Source organism: Temnothorax nylanderi, unplaced genomic scaffold, assembly GCF_030848795.1.
Source record: "Temnothorax nylanderi isolate EJ_2023f unplaced genomic scaffold, tnyl_v1.0 TNYL_tig0125_pilon, whole genome shotgun sequence".
NCBI lineage: Eukaryota > Metazoa > Arthropoda > Insecta > Hymenoptera > Formicidae > Temnothorax > Temnothorax nylanderi.
The window spans coordinates 179133-200172 of NW_027249187.1; the positions used below are offsets into that span (position 1 = coordinate 179133).

Consider the following 21040-nt stretch of genomic DNA (forward strand, 5'->3'; position numbering starts at 1 on the left):
AGGAAGTGATTAAATTTTACTTACTGTAATTACGTTAAAAAGTTAGCGATATTGTGATTGCTGAGAAAGAATGTTCTTGCGACAGAAAACGTCCCTTCCGTAAATGGTATTGGTTGTTGTTCTTGCCGCGGAAGGCAAAATGGAAGAAAGAGTTTTTGTCGCGTCGTTTTAAAAACGAGCATGGATAGACAATCGTCCATCATCTGCAGTAAAATCGCAATAAAAAGGACGATCAGAAACGACTTTGCACGCGCTGGCAGCATTATCAATAATTTACACCAGAGTGTCCTTCCGATATATCCTTCGTTTAAAGAGAAATTAATAACGCGCCTGCGCGCGCTGATTTGATTTATCGTAATTAAAACGCCCACGGTGATTTAATTAAGTAGAGAGATTCCTCAGACGCGTCGGGGAAGACTTTGAGAGGAATTGCGGAATATCGGCGTTGACGAGTCTTCGAAGGTCAGGTTTGACGACAGCCGTGATTGCGCCCGTGAATGCGCGGCAGCATATTTCAGACCACTAAGAAAGCTATGATTAGAGCATAAAAAATGTTAATTAAATTACTTAAAAATATTTACCTCAAAATATTTAAATGTTAATTAAATTAAAATTTAATTTCTAAAAATCTTCTATAACACAAAAATTAAATAGACATTTAAATAAATAGATTTTAAAAATCTTACAACTAAAGAATCACATTCCATTTCTAGGAAGTCAAGGGAAGATTTATTATTTTAACATCATTTTATTTATAATAAAATTTTCATTCCAAAGATAGAATGTTGACCATTAATAAGTTAATGGCCAATATTCATGTTAGAATAAAAATGGAAAAAATTTATTACTTGTAAAATGTTATCTAATAAGAAACGACAGCTAGATTAAGACATAAATTACACGTATGTTACACTTTGTTACATTTTACACAAACGTACATATTACACGTATATTAAATAATTTTCCAGCTAACATAATCAGGGTAATAACCCATCGAAAAATGGACTTACTCGCAAAATGTATCTGTACATGATGTGCAATGAATTATATTAATAAGTACAACATTATAATTACAAGGAATTATATTAATACACAATATATTAATATTATACATAAACGTTTGCATCTGACGTTATAATATTAAGGCGATAAATAATCTTAGCAACAGTTGCTGCCGCGCCGTTACCTAATCTATCTCGATTAGTCGAGAAGAACATGGAAGATCGAATGCCGAAGACGGTGCCGTGTATTTACAGAAATGAATGATTCTCTGATTTTGACGACGCACGAATACTTTGGCAACGAGATGACACGCCGTGAGCACGCAATGTACAACAATTTACGCGCGAATTTGCGAAAGGGAGGTGTTAAATTATCGAATAGGAATCTTCGCAGCCGTTGTATCCTGGGCGCTCCTTGAAAGTTCCTCTTCCTTTTACAGATCGACGCCGCTAGTAGAGCATGTGGCTGGTTCTTGGTATACCTGCGAATTGATTATCTGTTCAATTTTGTCAGATGTGCTAAATTTAATACGTGACACTGAGATTTTTTGACTTTTTTTTTGTTTCGCGATACTAAAATTGTATCTGTGTACGTTTGTGTCAATGGTACTTTCCAATTTTGTCGATATTGACCTACCGTGAATAGTGTTCGGTAGGGAGCTCGCTAACGATATCTCCGTGCCCGGGTGCTCGTGTATCACCGTCTCGGTGATATTGTTCTCCGCTTCGGAATGAGCGCGGCGATGCTCCGCCTTCCGTCTCTTCTCGGTGCCGATGCAGCAATGCTGCTGCGGCTGCTGCTCCCGCTGCAAACTCATCTCGTGGGTATAAACGGATTCGGCGTTCGAGAAGGAGTGGAATCGTTGCCGCCGTTTCGCCGCCGCACGTCTCCCGACCACGCTGGAGGTATCGTGGCTGCCACGCGAGACGTCATTGCATCTCTCGCGACGCTGAAGAGACTTGAGCGAGTCTTCGTACCCGCTAAAAGAAAATAGAGGAAAATTTTGCCACGGGGGGAGGAGGGTGAGAAGTATGAGGCCCGTGTTAAATAAATTGATGAGACAATTTTGCGGATCTACATTGGGATGAGCATAATAGCTAAGCTATTTGTTACATAGCAATTAAAAAATGTATGAGATGTATAATAATTGTATTTCTTTCTTTTCAATGTATTTCTGTAATTTATATTTATTAATATATTTACAATTATTAATATTTTATTATTATTTTATATATTTCGGTAATTTATTATTTTTCTTCGTTACAATGCAACTAAATTCGACACGATTTGAGCAGATTCGAGCCTTCTATCGGGGAAACCGCATTCAACTGACGAGAACTTGTATTTAGAAACCCAACTTACTTGCTGCTCTCGCCACTGGAAGGGCTGGATGAGTGACTGCAATGACAAGAGGTGCGCGCTACGATACCAGAGTCTTGACCACTGGAATGCAAGGATGTCGCGGATGCCTCGAGGCCTTTCAAGGTACCCGTCGACCTCACCGCGTGTTTCCCGCCTCCGCCCATCCTGAAAATAACCCGTGGCAGTGGCGTCTATGTACTACTATCGTAAGTTACTCAGAAATTTCCCGATACAGTATAATCTATAGATCTATGCGAGTTTTCGGACATGCTGATTACATAATTACACTCTGATTTTATGTTCCTAACATCGGCATCCTATCTTTGAAAACTAGATTTTTATTAATACGGAACGATAGTTTATCCACTGTTTAGTTTATCACAATTATTAATCTTACCGGATAGACCTATTTATACATATATAAAGAATCTCTTGCAGATTATTCTTACAAATATAAGATCGTCTTCTTTATTTTTAAATGACTTTTATACTAATAGAGATATATAACTCAGATTCGAGAGCTCAATATTAAAAATATTTTATGTTAAATAAAATGGTAACTTGTTCCTTCGCAAACATTAATGTATCAAATACTAGATAACGAAAAAAGTTTATGTAGATTTTAAAAGAAAAAATGAAATATACACCAATAAAGATTCAAGTATAATCTCGTAAAATTAACATATATATTAATCGACTAAACTCAGTACGTGCTTTCACGTACGACATTTTTATGTTATAAAAAATTGTCATAAATATTTGCTAAACCCACACAAAATTTTTTCGCTTCTAATAATCTTGAATGAGATCAGACTTACGTGTGAAAGCGGACGCAATTGCCGTGCTCGCACATGCTCTGTCGCCTGGGCATCTCGGAGCAGAAGGGTTCAGGGTCGTAATGGAGACCTTCGACGAAGGTGGGAAAGAGCGGCGGCTTTTGCAGAGTGCCGGCGGGGTCCGTCAGAGCGAATCCGACCGGGCCGACCGTCGAGAACATGGCCTTGTCTCGTCGTCTACGACTAACGAGTGGAATTCGAAACTCCCATTCAAAGCGCGCATTTTGTGACGATGATAAAAAAAAATCAGCATTCAAATTAACCGATGCCAATTAAGTACCAACAAGACACCAGAGAAACGATTCAATTCTCTATTCCGTTATTTTTCGTTCCAGAATTTTTTCTTGTATGATTAAGCGACGCGATGGGTTTAGATGGAGTAATGATAAAGTTACATGTTAATGATTGTTAATAGATAATAGTTTTCAACTTTTCGATATACGAGCGTGTGTGAGAGAAGAAAAGGGAAATGATAAGACCCTCTAGCCAACATGTCCAGGAGTTAGTATGGCAGCGCGGATGAGCGTTGTTGACCTTAGGCGAGATGGCGAGCGAGCAAAATCACATTCCGCGTACCGTTTGTTGCGACGAACGCAGGTAACGCACAGGGCGGTCACGAGGGCGCCCACGAAGACGACGCAGCCGAGTACCACGACGCCGACCTCGAGGGTGGACAGCAAGTAACGCTGATTACTTCTACGTGGAGCGTTACCAGCGATTTCCAGCACGCGATATTCGTCCAGTTCACGTTTTATGTCCGCTTTCTTGTTATTAAAAACGCTAAAAAGTCACGCGTATGTAAATTATTAAAAGATCAGATTTGTTACGATATTTGGACTGAAACTTTATATAAAACATTAATTAAATTATCGGCGATTAATTTAAAGTAATGCGTTAAAATTGTTGAAAAAAAACAATTTCCAACTAATTAATCAAAGTGCATGCAGATAATAAGGACGAATCTAAGATATCTTTTATGAAAGATAATAATTCGACTAGTCACCTGTGCAAAGTTTCCATGTCTACCATAACATTCAGATTTGGGTCGATTGCATACAGATAAACATCGGTACTGAAAAATAATTCAAAATATAACGAGCGATTTAGAATCGTCAATTTAGATCACCCTGTATCACTCATCAGACAAATCACTTACGAGGCTCCGTCGATCAAGTTCTTCTCGATATGGGGCTCCAGCTTTCTCACTCGCACGTCCAAGCCAGTGACATTCTGCAACGCGCTGAAAGACAATTCGTAAATGTCACCGTGCTCGCATTTATCGCGTTTATCGCGAAACCGAACTTACATGGTGATGTTCTCGAGCTCCGGCTCGATCTCGATAGGCTTCCGACCCATGACCATGACAACTTGCTTCTGATCGTCCAACACGTACACCTACGAGTTCAAAAGCGAGATACACAACCGGATAACGGAATAAACTGTCAAGGTTGGGGCGTCGAGTGAAATGAGAGGGAAGCGGAGGGGAGCTTCCGTCTTTTGAAACATCCCATTTCCCCGCGGGGAAATTAGCCCGAGCGCTATCTCTAACGGCGAGTAATTAAGATAGACCAGTACGTGAGAAGTACGTGGGAGTATACGGAGTGTGGACTTACGAAAACGTTGGCGATGCTGCTGCGCCCGCTCTCGGCGCCCTGCCTGTCAGTGGCCTTGACGTCGAAGCCGAAGACGCGACCGGCGTCGCGGCCAAAACTCGCCACGGATCGCACTTGACCGCTGAGTGGGTCAATGGCGAAACGCGGGGCATCCTCCCGGCCAAGAATTTGGTACCGTATCTCACCATTTATCCCCAGGTCCAGATCCTCGGCCTGCGATCCGCCAAGAGCGCGTCCAAATAAATTTCAATACTAAAGCTGATGGCTGATTTTTGAAGCGCCTCGAATCTTTAACTCGCGATTCTTTAATTGTCACAAAAATTACGTGTCTCATATGTTCCGAATTTCATCGCAATTAACAGAATGGTCCATATATATTAGGCAAAGGAATTTACCGTGAGAAGCTAATTCAAAAAATTAAATAAAAAAGATAAAGATACGTCAAAGACGGATACGAGAAGATAGAAGAAAAGCGCGAAAGACCAGTGGGCAAAAACCAAAATGAATTAAAACGAGGTCGCTTTGACTCGCGCCCACGAACGCGCATACATACCTCCACTTTGACGACCTCGTAACCGTAATGAGCGGTGGTGGGTATAGCGGCGAGGATGGGCCTGTCCTTTGTCTTGAATCTTGGCGCGTTGTCGTTCACGTCTTTCACTCTGACGACCACTCTGGCTTCATTAGGCGCCAGTCCATTCAGCCTCTCCCCAACGACCGGATAGATCATCACCGGCATGCCACGACCGAGCTTCAGCCGATCAACCCTGACCCTCGCCTCGTATCGATCTCTGGCCTCCCGATCGATCTCCGTCATCAGATACAGAGAGCCGTTTTTAGGATCGACCGAGAAGTGCTCTCTGCCGTCGGAGCCGTCGGCCACGATGCTGTATCTTATGTAATCACCGTGGCGATCGTCGGCGAGATCGAGCTGCGCGATCAGCAACGGCACGGAAGCGTTCTCGTCGACCTCCACCTCGTAATATCGATGCCGGAACGTTGGCATTTTGTGCACCTCGTTGTCCGCCTCCTCGTCGTCGTCGACGTTCAACACCGTGACGAGGACCACGGCCGAGGAGGTCAGACTGATCGGCGAGCCGAGATCGCTCGCCGTGACGATCAAACGATGGTTGCTCTTGGTCTCGTAGTCGAGCTTGGCGATAGTCGTAATCACGCCCTCCTTGCTGTCCATCGCGAAATACTGCTTGTCCGCGTGATCCTGATAGCTCAGATCAAACAGGATCAATCCGTTTCCGTTACCGGCGAAATCGCTATCGTTCGCGTATACCTTGGCGACCTGCGTGCCGATCGGACTGTTCTCAAAGACGGAGACCCGGTAGATCGGCAATCGATCGTCTTTCCCCAGCTCGTCGTAGCCGTGGAACGTCGGCGCGTTGTCGTTCACGTCCAACACATTTATCTCCACCTCCACGGAGGAGCTCAGACTTGGTGAGCCTTGATCACGAGCGATCACGAGAAGACGATGAGTCGTAGCCCTCTCCCGATCGAGAGTTCCGCTCACTCGTATCATTCCCTCATAGGGATCCACCTCGAACGATCGCGACCCGTTGCTGGCCCGTCCCGAATCCTCGTGGCTGGTGATGAGCTCGTAACTGAGGTTGGCATTCTCGCCGAAATCGGCGTCGAGTGCCTGCACCGTGCCGACAGCGTGATTGGAGTAAGTGCCCTCGGCTACGTCAAAAGTGTACCAGGACTTGTCGAAAACGGGCGCGTGGTCATTCACGTCCGTCACGTGGATCCTGACGGTGATGTTATCCGCGAGACCGTCGGAGTCCCTCGCCAGGATGAACAGCCGGATGTCCTTCTCGGGCGGCAGGCTCCGGGCGACGGATATCTCGGCCGTGCGCGGATCGAGATGGAAGTAACGGCGACTGGTCAGGTCGTAGCGACGCGATCGTACCCCGCTGGAAGTCGTCTCGTTCCCCAGACTGTACGTTATCGCCGCGTTCGCGCCCTCGTCCTTGTCGTCCGCCAGCAGACGGATTATCGGCACGCCGATCGTCGTGTTTTCCGGCACCAGGAGTAACGGCGAGCGCCGCCCACCGTCCACCGAATTCTCGGGTTCTTCGTTCTCTATCTCATCATCCTCAGCGGACGCGTTGTCACTCGGATCGTACGACACGCGCACTCCTTGATCCGGCAGAACTACCATCCGTATAAACTTTGGAGGGTTGTCATTCAGGTCGAGCACCGTTATCCTCAAAGTGCTCTCCGACTGCAATCCGCCTGTGTGCGAGAAATAGACAAATAACTTATTTGAATGTTAAATAGAAATACGGGAGAGGGGAGGATTAATAGAGGACTTACCGCTGTCAGTGGCAGTAACTTGGAATTCGTAGTTCGCCCTTGTCTCGCGATCCAAGGTTCCGTAGTCGAGACCTTCGAAGTAAACTCGGCCCGTTATCGGGTCGATCCTAAACAAGCCGCTACCGTCGCCCCGCAATGCAAACGTGAAGTCCCGATTTTCGCCCTCGTCTTTATCGCTCGCCGCAATCGGATTTGTCAGAGTAACTTCCGTCCCGGCAGGACTGTTCTCCATAATCCGGCCTTCGTAAACGGACGAGGTGAATTCCGGCGCGTGATCGTTTTCGTCGTCCACGACTATTCGCACCTGGGCGAATCGTAAATCCAACGATTAAAACGACAGGCGTACAAATACCAAATAACGGAATCTTGCGCCGGCTCGAATGATAAACTTATATACCTGAAACACGCCCACGCCGCGCAAACTCTCGGCAATCACCGTAATACTATAGTTCTCTCTTGTCTCGCGATCCAAGCCTTGAGGAGCGTAGAGAGAACCGTCATCCATAATGGCGATATCGGGCACATCCTGCTGATTGACGATAAGGAACTGAGTGCCGGACATAGCCGCCGTTGTGCCATTGTGCGGAAGCACTTGGCCGATCAATGCGCCGGGAACATTCTCCCTCACATGAAAAGCAAGAGAAGCGGTGGTCGTTCCCCTGCAATCAACGGTCATCGACTTTTGAGTAAGCAAATGGTATCCACCCAAGTCGCGCGAGACCTTTGACCTTTCGACGCGTCCGACGAAGTCAGTCAGCAAATCTGGCGTATCGATCTCATGAGAGAGAGATACGTTGGGAGATGCGGCAAGACGCGAGCTTACAAAAGATATTACTTAACAGCGATAGCCGGAGGCTAGATTGCGGGAAGTAATATAATTTGTCAACAGAAGCACTCCAACATAATTTGACAATTTTATAATTTATTTGACAGATACCTAATAGCCGGTAAATCAATCAGACGTTGATTAGCGAAGTTTCCTAGACGTAATAATTAAAGAAAATGATGAAGAGAATTTACGCGTGTCTCGCGTGTCTCGCTCGGTGTTCCCGCTCGTCGAAAGTGTTATGAGAGTCGTTAAAAGCAAGTTAAGCATTATGAGTTTTCACTCACTTCGTGAAGATACCCCTGTCGTCGTTCGGATCCACCACATGAATCGAAACGTTCGTGATCAGCGTTAGTTCCCTCTCGTCGCTGACGATCGCCTCGAAGTCGTATATGGAACGGTCGAAGCGCTCGATCTCCTCCACGACCGTTATCGTGCCCGAGCGTTCCTCCACGGCAAATGGAACTGAAATCCCCGTCGTATATGCATGCAGCATGTGTTACGCATTTGCATGAATAATATAGGCATTTTGCGCATCGCGTGTTTCCGGCCGCGGTGGCGTATTGAAATTAGGGCGCACCTGGGGACCCAGCGCGCGAGCGAGGGTTTATTAGACCGTTAAGAAGTCGCGACGTGTTTAGCTTTTAATTTCCGCGAGCGCTATGGATTAATTAACGCGCCGCACGCCGGTCGATGTCGCGTGTATATACGTACCTCCCTCCTCGTAACCGTGCAGAAGATCGTAGATAAGGTCATTAGTTTTGACAGCGTCATTTAGGCGAATCTGTCCGACGCTGGTACCTACGGGCACGTTCGCACCGACCCAGAACTCATAGGGCGCGCCGACGAAATCCGGTTCCCACGAATTTGGACCTGAAGCCCACAAATATATCGGATAAAAGTCTCGATGAAAGCATACGGGTATTACCAGGCGAAAATGTCTACGCATTTACCGAAAGATATCCTCTAAGACCATTTAAGTTTATTTGTTCTTTAAAAAAATAATAATTTTATCAATAAACAGTGGAAAAATAGTGAATAATTTATATCTGAAAGTTTCCTCTTTTTACGAGCTATTGTTTCTGAACTACTTAAACAACAACGCTTATTCAATTTTGAACAAAAGCTCTCATAATTATATCTGCCATTTTAATTAGACAGTTCGTCAGTTAAATCCGCCACTGTTTTCAAATTTCTTACGCAAGAGTGCAGACTCACCGTCTGCTCGAAAAACGTCCGCCGTGACGACCGCTAAGGAGAATCTTCTCTCGCTGGGATTCGCCGGCTGATCGGCCGCTTCCACAAAGATCGCGTGTCTACCTTCGAGGATCGGGCTCTCCGACACCGTGATCAAGCCCGTGCTCTCGTCCACCGTGAACGGCGGTTTCCGAAGCGTGGAGTTGCCAGGTTTCTGCAAACGGTAGCGGACCAATCCGTTGGGGCCCAGATCGTCGTCCACCGCGTGCACCTGGCCCAACACGGTGCCGACCTTCACGTCGCTCCTCGCCACCAGCTCGTAAAGATTGCCCGGCACGAAGATGGGATTGTTGTCGTTGGCGTCGAGGAGGGTGATCTCGACGTCCACGGAGGATTCCTTCGATCCGTCGCCGCTCGTCACGACGACGCTCGGCCTGTGTTCCACAGCGTAGACCTTCATCTTCAGATGATCGCGCTTCTCGCGGTCCAGGACCGTCTGATCCTTCACGGTGAGCCAGCCGGATTCCGGATCCACGGAGAAGGCGCCCGATAGATCCTCCAGCCGATAATCGAACTCCCCGTTCTCGCCCTGATCCTTGTCACGCGCGATCACCTGCAGCACGCTGAAGCCGTTCGGCAGATTCTCCACGATGCTGATGTTGTACAGATCGACCTCGAACTGCGGCAAGTTGTCGTTCAAGTCCAGCACCTCCACTTCGACCCGCGCGACGGTCATCTTCAACGGGTTGTCCACCTGCGACGCGTGTATCTGGAGATTGAACGTATTGCCCGGCAAGCTCCGTTCGGCGTCCAGATCGATCGCACGTTTCAGGAACAGCGAGCCGTTCTTCGGATCGAGATGAAAGAAACCTCTCTCGTTGCCGGATATAATATCATATCGCACCGGCACATTTATGTCCCGATCGCGATCGGCCGCGTGGATCGGATTAGTAAAATTTATTTCTGTGAAGATTGGATATTCCTGCGAAAGAGGAAAATACCGTGCTCCAGAATTTAAAAATATCGCTTTGTGTGTGATGCAAGGTGTCTAAAAAATATTGTTAATTTTTCTTCCCGAATTCTACCTTTCTTGAATATTTCAAATGGCCGAAGGCCAAACTCGGAAAACATTTGCCGAACATTCGTTTTTAATTGTTTCAATTTGCAATTTCAAGTGAAATAAAATCTCAATTAAATTTAATTTTGTATATTAAGTAACCCCGCATAACTCCGCCTACATGAGATATTTATTACTTTTACTTGAATTCCGAAACGTTCAGGTTAATCGGATTATTGAAATACCTCGCATATCAAATACATACGAATAACTATCATAATCGTACCGGCATAGGATAGAATTCGTAAATTTTCGCCTTGTAGATGTCCCGCGTAAATTTCGGATCAAGATCATCGTTGTCCACCACGGTTATCTTTACAGTGCTGTTCGTACTTCTGGCGGGGACACCGCGATCCTGAGAAATTGCATCATATGTGTTACGTCAGGAATTACAATTGCAAACCAATCCGGTTTGTCATTCATTGCTGAGTTTGCAGTTTTCTCGCAATATGTCGACTGTCGCAGAATGCAACGGTCATCTAACTTTTCAGCGGAACAAGATTCTATAAAGCTGCAGAGAGAAAAACTGCATTATATTTTTAGGTATACATTATGTCACTCACGGTCGCAGTAATAACTAGGGTAAACTCGCGATCCCCGCTGTCGTAGTCGACCGGCTTCCGGAGTATCAGGGCGGTTCTGTGGCCGGATTCGAGAGAAAATTTGCCTTGCTCGTTTCCCTTCACGATAGCGTAATAGACGTCGCTGTTCGGCGTGTTCGGCTTGTCGCCATCCAGCGCGTGAATCCCGCGGAATATCGTCACACCTGCGGAATTTTTCATTCCGAATCTTTATGCCGTGTGCGTCAACTTCTCGGAAAAGCGTGAAGATATGAGATGAAAAATCCCGCTTCGATTCTCTCGGTAAAATTTGGAAAAATGGAATTTGATATGACGAAAGTGCTACGTCCGGTCTCCAGAAAAATATCACGGAGAAATATAGAATGTCAGATTCCGCGCGTTCGACCGCGCAACGGACCGTGCATGGCGTCGAGTAACATTTTATTTCCGTGAATTACATGCGACATATATGCAAAGGCAGTTGAGAATATTAATTATGCGACATTCAGGTTGCGGCAGCGCGATTTATGATATCGCTGCACAGAAAAAAGAGGTGTCAAATCAACACTGATACTAGCATATATATATGCAACAATATGTAATCTTCTTATAAGACTTTCAACTTTTCATTTCATCTTTTTTTCTTGGTTGAACTATATAAAACTTCATTTAACTATATAAATGACTTCATTCGAGCAAGTTTTCTTCGTTTAACGCAATATAATCTTGTTACGCAATATTCAAGATTATAGATTGTTGCATATATATATATGCATATATATATATATATATATATATATATATATATATATATATATAACGAGTATATCAGTGTTGATTTCCCTGGTGAAAAAATTTTTTATATTTTCTCAGAATATTTATAAGAATTTCTCATATTTTAGATTTATAAAAAATTCTGAAAAAATATGTCAAATTTCTCAGATACTTCTATAAATAATTGGATGAGGATTTTCAGAATATTTCAGCATCCGTATGTATGAAAATTTCTGATAAATCTCGTAGATTTTCTCATATTGATTTAGATTTCTACAAAAATATGTTGGCGAGAAAAATCTGAAATATTTTATTATTATTTGGTCCGAGTATTTCTGAGAAACATTCCAATTGGTGTAAAAAGTCTGAAAAATTCTGAGCACATTCTGAGAAAGTCTGAAAATTTTTATAGAAATTCTGATTCATAATAATGAAAAATTCCGAGACATTTTTCCACCATTTCCACCATTTCCACATTTCTCTTTTTTCTTATGTGTGGGATACAATATCTCACCGACTGGCGTAAGCTCGTCCACCGTCACGTGATAAGGCGCGTCGACAAATTGTGGCGCGTGATCGTTTATGTCCTCCACGTAGATCGTCACTGACAAATGCGACGATACCTAAACATAAACGGCCGAACATAAGTCACACTCGGTGGCTGCGCCCGATCGGTCCTCTCCTATACCCCTCGCCGGTCGCTCGCCTGCAATCTCTAATTCATGCTGAATTATATATGCGACGGCACAATTCAGGCGTTTCAGGGCTCGTTTTACGGCGTGGGTCGTAAAACCGATGCGATCCGCGTTTGAGAAGTGAAAAAGGGGATCAATGGTACCTGGGGAAACGGTACTCGGCGTAGTCCCCGACAATCCGCAAGTTGTCCGCGGAATGGCGCGTTTAGGCGCGTACATATTCGATGCGACGCGACGGCGAGTTAAGCATGACGGATCTAGCGCGCGACCGTTCGCGCGAAAGCCGGTAATCATCGGTAATCAAGTCGAGTAAATAGTGTGGAATAAAACGGCAAGATCTGCGTGGCGCGGCTATTGATCACCACTTTCCGCTCGTTCCCGCGCGCGTTACGCTCGTCGCGGCCGAGTATCGTCGAAAGCAAGTAAGTCGGGCGCCTGAATTATTGAGAGGCGGAAAGTGGACCGAGAGAAAACGTCGATTTGCATCCCCCGATTTGAAACTGCGCCGAAACGAAAATGTATTCGGTATCTATGAAAATAAAGCAACAAAATTCCCGACCGGCATTAGGGGAGCTGTTAACCGCGTTGCGTGTGCGCTAACGACTCTTACCCGCCTCGGTATTCCGCGCTCGCGCGCGGGAGTAGTTACATAAATGCTTATTACCACGTGCAAAAGAGCTTGAAAACCGGTAAAATCGCCCCGTTCATTCGTTCTTTTCCCCCCGCATCGAACCGGTTCGCGCACGCTCTAATTGCAGGCTCGGGGATCGATCGAACTCAAAATCAAAAAATTCGCGCGCTTACGACAATCTTTTAAAGAGCAACGAACAACACACCCACGGCAATACGAGCGCGACTGACAAGTTGTCGAGGGGGAGGTGGGGGCACTCTCGGGGAGACTGGTATTTCGAATTTGACTGCGTACCGCGAGGTCGACGACCGACGTGAGGCGTGTAATATATATACAGTTTCGTGTCCTTACCAACGAGTCACCGGAGCCCGAGTCGCAGGAGACTCGAAATTTTAATAGGTTCCTCGGCGACTCCGCGTCCACCAGATCCTCCAGAGATTGCGCCAGAATCAGGGAAACGTGCGTCTTGTTCGTTTCCTTGTAAGCGAAGAAGCCGGCGTCCTCCTCCTGCCGAGATTTATTATCTCTGTGCGTTTCGCTTCAGACAAATAGATTAGCATGATAGAGATTACGAGACGTACCTTGTCGACCGGCGTGATGGCGAGTCGATTTCTCGGATGTGCCTCCAACGATAGAATTTCAGTGCCTATTTCCAGATTCTCCGGTACCCTCACGAATTTCAGGTACTCTCCGACCGGATAAAACTGGCATCCTGATGACGAGAGGAGGAAAACGCGACGTTAAGCTTTGCGACGTAAATTGATTATAGAAGTGGAGGGCAATTGCGGGGCAACGCCGCCGGAATTAAAATGCAGAGAGCGGAATTTTCGCGAAGTTACACAGTTACGCATCGCGGGGGAATAAGAATGTGCCGGTGTACTCCTCAAACAGAGAATGGAAGTAATCGAGTTGGTTTTATTTCCACTTTTATTTCTCTCTATCGTCAGATAAGGGGGTAAAAAGGCATCGCCGTGTCGAATACAATGTCGAATACGACGACATAAACAGCGTTGTTTGCCTTCGCCAGTTTTGCGTCAATTTCCGCCTACTTGCCGGCAGACTCTGCTTCTCTGCAATTTATTTTCGAAGTTTATGACAAGGGTAGATCGATATATGCAGCCAAAATAAAATATTTTGAAATTTCTCAATAGAGTCATCTTGCTATCACAAATATGGAAGTTCTTTTTCAGACACTTCTGTGTAGAAAGATACGTAGAGATTTTTTAATGATTTAAATTTATATATTATATGTATGTGTGATTAAAAGACGCTATTTTTTAATCAAAGAATAAGTCCAAGTTTAAAAAAAAATGAAGAGCGGTAAATATTTTATTTATCATGTCTATTACAATTTACGTGTAATGTATCTAAATAAATATCTAAAATATGCAAACTTTCCTTACGATTAAGTTTCTCCGTGATACTTAAATAATAGATCTTCTCTCGCTTGCCCAGTATGTATATCAGATAGATAAGTACATCGTGCACGTAAAATGTCAGGAAGATCGGTAACGCGAACATCACGCAATCCTCTTGTTAAGGAAACAATAAAACTATCAAATCGAAAATTTATGCTTATAATTTTATAACAGCTTCTAATCCAAACACTATTAGTGTCTATCGGTACACCTGTACCTAAGGAAAATCAATTCCCAATCAAGTTGAGAGATATGTCTCTAATTTCATACTTTTACTTAAAGAATACGGTTTTTTTGTTTTGTTATTTTTATAGTACGAGCACTTCAAATAATACGAAAGCGAGTCGAGTAAATCATCATTCGAGCGCGGTATTACTTCATATTTTGTATTTCAGATAAAGACGCTCCCAGATCCGCCGTACGTATACGTTTCGTCACTAGAAAACCGACCGTGCGCGGCACGTAAACGATTCTCCGGCTTTACGCTATTGTTGCGTACGCGCTGAAATCCACGCGCACAGGGAACACGACCGACTAATTATCCAAGCATAATCTGGACGCGAGAGTGAAACATCGCTTCCGACTACGAAAGGGAACGGATCGAGAGACGATAACGGGACCCGCGCGCGCCGCGCGTTATCCGGCAACGAAGGAAGCGCGCGCATCTCGATTTTAATCTCAATTTATTCCGGACTGCGATCGTTCAGATCAAATCGGAGGAAGGATTCGTGGCGGCGCATCGCCGGCCGCCCGCGATATTCGCAGATTCTCGGAACGATTCGTGCTTCGCACGCGTGTTTCGCTTGCTCATGTTAAGATTCATCTACGACCCTCCCTCTCGCGAAATGGAGGCTTTATCTCTAGCCTGCCGTCGTAAAAACGTCACACACCGGTGATTCGTTTCGAGAGCTCGATATCTTTATAATCATGCTGCCAAGAAACCGCACGCGCGGATCACCATTTTATATCCTCGTTTGAGCTTTTTCCACACGGCACTCCGACCACTTGGAGCTGGGCAATCGCGTGATGTAAACATTTCTTCCGTTCTATGTATGCAATCTCACAGAAAAGAACTCACGGAAACTCACAGAAATATATATAGAATGCATCAAAAGACAAAGTCATCATCGACAGACTAGAGTGAACAACGTATACGAAACTTTCTGTATTACCTTAAATATTTTGTGGCAGTTTTATTATAGACATAACACAGTTAGCATAAATAATAATTAGTAAAACACATAACGTACTCCAAATATTAGCTCCTTTTATTATAAAAACCCGAAGAAAGAGAAATGTTCGATTATTAAGTATATAGAATATTTCGAGCCAAATCGAAATCAGCGCGTCAAACATTTACACACGTTATTTATTTTACAAAGAGGACGAAGAGAAAAGTTTGTAATAAGCTCCGAAAACTTCTCGCCGTCGCTCCTACCTTTTGGTACGCTTTGTATAAACGGATGCGAGAAAAGCCGACTCGCGTTAAGGTTTCTTGTGCAACATTATCGCATCCTGATCTCATAAATCTCAATCCACTCGAAGGTGAGTTTCGGGCTTGACGCATTGTTATTCTGCGCCCTATTTATGTCGCAGCGGGTTAACCCGGCATCATTAGTTATCCCGAGCTTTAAAGCTCGGTCTTTCGCCGCGGCGACGACGACGGCGACAAGTGCCGATTCCCCTGCGTTTAGCCGCATCGGGCTAAAGTCTCGGTTGGACCGTGTGCTGCAGGTGGTACTTATCACGTCAGACTTTCACCTTATCGCACAGTGAATGTAACGTACTCCGATTACGAGGTGGACGCGCGCTCATGCGTACCCGCTGCGCCGCGCGGACCCCCGTTATTTTTTTCTCGTCTGCGTATACGACTGAAGTTTCCTTCGGCTGTGTGTACTTTCGTAACGATTTTTTATAAGTGTCTCATACGGAAGTTTTAATTTCAACGCACGAGCCGGTAAATCTGCAGTACCTTCACTTATAACGTTTTTCAGAGCATTTACTTCGGAAGATAAAAAGAGCAGAGAGGCACATGCTCCAGTTTAATCACATCGACCTACTGTCGATTACGTATGATTACTTCCGGTTTCCCTAATATCCTCGATGTGGTTTTGCGGCGACATGCCGAACGATAGTGCGTTGTCGCGTCGCGGGCGCGGTTATGCCTTAATTAGGGATTTGCTTACGCAGCGGAACTAATTGCGAAACTTACGTCTAATTATCATCGACGTTGTAGACGCGGTTAAAAATAACTTTACACTTTCTAACCGTCTCAGGCGACGCCAATCGAAGCGTTTTCTTGCGAGGTGCGAACGTGCCGGGCTTCCATTTGCCATACTTTCTGATTCAAACACTGACAGATTACGTGCGTAATATGCGTGGATAATGCGATGCCAAGAAATTTAATGCGAGCGCTGCTTGAGCGGGCATGAGTAATATGAACTCTGCTACTAAAGATTTCAACCATAAAATCTATAAGCTCATAAACTTTGCGCTACAATAATAATAAGAAGAAGAAAAATGATATAACTAATATAAGAAAAAAAATGTATTTTTTTGCATGTTAGTTTAAATTTCCTCTTTTACCGCTCTTTTATTATTTTTATTATTGCAATATTAAATAGTGCTTAGAGTTGCATTGATAACGCTAGCACTTTGCTAACTCGCGTAATCAACAACTTTTAATTTTTGCAGCTATCTTCTTAGATAGCGTAATTGGCGTGAAAGTATTTATCTAAATGTAAGTTAGCACATGTTTTGCGGTCGGCATTGAATCTCTCGTAGCTTCACTTTCCAGGAGGATTGCGAGCGTTTTAAAGGAATCACTTTGCAGGAATCGCGTCTCTCTCTCTCTCTCTCTCTCTCTCTCTCTCTCTCACTCTCCCTTCTTCCTTTCTCTCAATCTGTCTAGCCATCTCTCACTTCCTCCGCGTCTATTTCTCGAGTCGATGCGAGGAAGGGGATTACTTTTGAAAGGCGAGCGGGCCAAGAAAATCGCGAGCGAGTGCTCGGCATATACGTACATACATACACGCACACAGACACATCTTCATCCAGATGCGCGTTATACATCGTTTGCGACAATAGATATGCTTGCCTGTCGCACACAGCATACACACATACACACGTATACGCACGCGTGTCGTTGCATTTACAGAAATAAGCCCGCTGCTCTCCGCTTTGACAAAAGTGGGCCAAGGTCAGCCCACTTTTTGTGCCCTTTTGTAGCTTCTTCACTTTGAGACGGAGCCTGTGGATGTGGGAACTCGAACGCACACGTTCTCATACTGTGAAGCGGCTTACATGATATCCATATATAAATGTCTCATAAGTTTCATATATTCTTAATTAACCGGCACAAGCCCAGCTAATTAAGATAAGAAATATTCCAGCAATGATAATTTCAAATATATTTTCTACTTTCTTTTTGTTCTAACTAAAGCATCCTACGTCATATCGTTTCAATTAGCTAGCTCAATTAGCTAGATTTCATTATCATTACATGTTATTTTAATTTCGTTCTGTAAATTTTTCTCTTTCTTCGGCGTGCAACATTTATGTATTATTCCTGTGCGTGCAATCCTTTGTGCTACACTCATTTGTACGCGCACAGTAACGTTATTATTAATTATGCTATTAATTATGCTATTAATTATGCTTATTAAAATCTTCGACATGCCACTTCAGTTAAACGATAATTCCTCAAGTTATATTGAAGCGTATTTTACGGGACTTGTTCTTTACGGGGACTTGTTCTTTGTCTCACGGAGGGAACTTCCGCAGTATATCGTCGGAGTTATGAAGATGTATAATGAATAACCGCATGGATTTTCGCCGGGAGCGATTTAACCGGCGAACGCGCCGCGCGAATAGTTGCGTCGTTGATTCTCGCGCGAATCAATCTATTGTGCGCAACGGTATATACGCGCATCGGCAATCGAATACTTGCAATATATGCGCGTACCAACGTGATATATCGCGTTAGCGTTTTTCCTTAGCGATCGATGTAGCCGGGAAGATTCGCTAACGAGCCGCCTACAAATTGATGTACAGACCCGGCCGCGATCTCACGATCTAAAATGGTAACGATGGGAATTAACAGTCCATCTCCGGCAAGGCGGCGCCTTCGCTCGCACCGTGTACGTGCAAATTGGCGCACCTACACGTAAGTACGTTCGCATTGTTACCGGCGACAATGCAGGCTGCACAAGGGTACGCTGCTACTCGAGCACGCGGGCCGCTCTATATAGGGGCTAATTAAACTTTAGAGATCAAATCCTCGATCGTCTCAGAATGCCAAATCGCTTACTAACTGATATAGTTGCGTCTAAAAAAATGTTGACTTCTTCCGTATTAAATAATCATGAATATTGCTATAAAAAGCGGTATTGAATATCGATCGATTGGTACTTTGATCTATATCATATTACTTGGAGAAGTATAAGAATTTAAAATTAAATTTTCATAAATTAGTGCAAAATTGATCGAAATTGCAAATTTCTGCTTTAAACATTTGATTATCTATTAAGCGTTTGTTAATAAATTTCCAATTAACATTAGCATGTCTAAAAATAAATCATTTAATTATTGTATAATGTAATGGTATCTATACTTTTGTATCTTCGATTAAAATATAAAATGGACTTATTTAATTTTAATTGTTTAAACGAGTCGTAGGGAAATAGCGTCTCGGAAAGAATTAATATTTAACGCATATTTCAGACATGCATTGAAAAATTTAATTTCTTCGCATTCTTAAATCAACATGGTTTACTTCTCTACTCACAATTTACTTTTCCGTCGAGAATGTTTATCGAAAAACGTTACGGATTAAGAGAATAACAATTACGGGGATCTATCACGCGCCGCGCATACCTGTTACGTGCTGAACTTGGACGGAGAAGATGAGCAGAACCACCGCGATCAGCCAGGAATGCGACGGTGGAAAGGTAGACGTCCCCCTTCGCGGCGACATTTTTGGCTTCCTCTACTTCCGGTCAGCGCGTCAGTCACGTTGTAGTCTCGTACATCCCTGAAATTATTCGCGGTGAGTCGACGACTGGCGAGAGCCTGCCTGCCTGCCTGCCTGCCTGCCTGCCGGCATGCAGGCGCAGAACCGTGACGATGCATCCTCGCAGGTTGCACTAATTGTAAAGTGCATCCTACGTAGGTAGCCACGCGCGTCTTATGTAAAAGACGCGCTCTTGCACGCGCTCTCCGCGGGATCAAGGGAGGAACAATTGCGTTCCGATATACGGTACCGGGGAAGAGAGGGAAAGGTTTATTTACCTCTTCCCTCTCGGTGCGAGAGAGATTAGCCTTCCGCCGCGTGGCGTGCGGAAAGCAACGCGCGCGTTGATGTTGCAATCGAGAGAGAGACCCATGCGAGATTCAGTCTCGCCGGTCTGCGCGCCGCAAATTTCGAAATTGCATTGCACACCGTTTCATTATATCGGAAGAAATTCATTATATTCAGTTATGATTCTCCCATGATTATACGAGCCTACGAGGATTTTCTCCTGTGCGTACGTGAAAGATATATTGAAATAGAGAGCTTTTTCACCGTCATTTAGTAAAATGCAATCATCATTCTATGTGTAGAATGTTTCACTTTTACCGCATTACATTTTCTGAGCAGATTCTTTAATCAATTTATCCTACAACGAATGATGTTCGATTTGATCGAGTCGGTAGAATCGATTTCCTCCAAACAAAATAATTTAAATGATGCAAAAAGATTAATATAAATAATCTATTAAAGTTATTCGTCTGCATATTACATAAGCAGATTACATTTTTACATATTTAAGTTTAGGAGCGTCTTAATAATAATATGGGTTTTATTTATTTTTTATAATACTTTTTTCGATTACGAATTGTCAGTACTATAATTATCCAATAATAATCATTAACCTTCTTATGGCGTAAGTTTTATAATATTTAATTGTAAATTAGTTCCCCCCCCCCTTAGGATCTAAAATGCATCTTTATCGATTTATCTTATAAAATGACAGAACTAACGCCTCCATAAAATAACATATCAATTTCATAGGTATTCAATTCGATACTGTCGATCGCCATAAAGAAGCTTGCGTATATACACACACAAAATGCGAAAAAACACAGAGCGACAAATCGACGTGAAGATCTATGCCGAGGTTCTTGCACACTGCGATTTCACTTTCAACGGAACAAGCGACCGTAACTCGAACAAATTGGCGTTACACGATTCGTGCTTGTCAATCAATTTAATATTTACTGAGGAATACTTTCCGGTAGATCGTTCCGCCCGTATTTTCGGAGAGACAAAAAAGAGATACCCGTCCATATTAAATTGAGATCGCTCTTGAAACGCAGAATTCAGGATAGAGAAACTTCCGATTACGATTTTAAACGATTTTCTCTTCATCGCGCTTGCATCCCGTTTATCCTATCTGTCGTTGTTGCTGTAAAAGGTGAAACTTTCGCTCCGTTTGCATCGTGCATCGTGTTTCGCGAATTAATCTCATTTCTCTTGGCCGGACACAGGTCGCATGTGCGTGCCACGCATCGTCGATTGTACGATGCGTTACCGAAACCTTGAAACAAAATTTGAATCAAAAGATAAAAAGTCTATTTTTTTTTAATTTGAAAGGCCGCATAATAGATAAGAGTGAAAACAAATTAGAGTATGCACTAAAA

The 21040-nt window shown here is 43.9% G+C and overlaps 1 protein-coding gene across 1 annotated transcript; it reads right to left on the minus strand.

Moving 5' to 3' along the window:
• Positions 1 to 728: 728 nt before the first annotated feature.
• On the minus strand, positions 729 to 19386 carry Cad89d (cadherin 89D). Its single transcript, XM_071713588.1, has 21 exons — positions 19235 to 19386; positions 13523 to 13653; positions 13293 to 13448; positions 12130 to 12238; positions 10845 to 11047; positions 10508 to 10636; positions 9186 to 10146; positions 8682 to 8840; positions 8255 to 8432; positions 7539 to 7800; positions 7142 to 7445; positions 5367 to 7060; positions 4814 to 5026; positions 4507 to 4595; positions 4357 to 4440; positions 4204 to 4272; positions 3777 to 3980; positions 3183 to 3383; positions 2365 to 2529; positions 1639 to 1982; positions 729 to 1483 (listed from the first exon to the last, which is right to left on the minus strand). Exons 1-21 carry the CDS (start codon positions 19332 to 19334, stop codon positions 1452 to 1454), a joined length of 5787 nt encoding a protein of 1928 aa, XP_071569689.1. The 5' UTR covers positions 19335 to 19386; the 3' UTR covers positions 729 to 1451.
• Positions 19387 to 21040: the final 1654 nt, after the last annotated feature.

Bases quoted from the DNA above. Each gene is read 5' to 3' on its own strand.
- Cad89d (XM_071713588.1), bottom strand. From the start codon at position 19,334: ATGTCGCCGCGAAGGGGGACGTCTACCTTTCCACCGTCGCATTCCTGG. The intron at 13,449-13,522 runs GTACGTCTCGTA...AAATCTCGGCAG, and splicing joins CCATCACGCCGGTCGACAAG to GAGGAGGACGCCGGCTTCTT. The intron at 4,273-4,356 runs GTAAGTGATTTG...ATTATTTTTCAG, and splicing joins AACTTGATCGACGGAGCCTC to TACCGATGTTTATCTGTATG.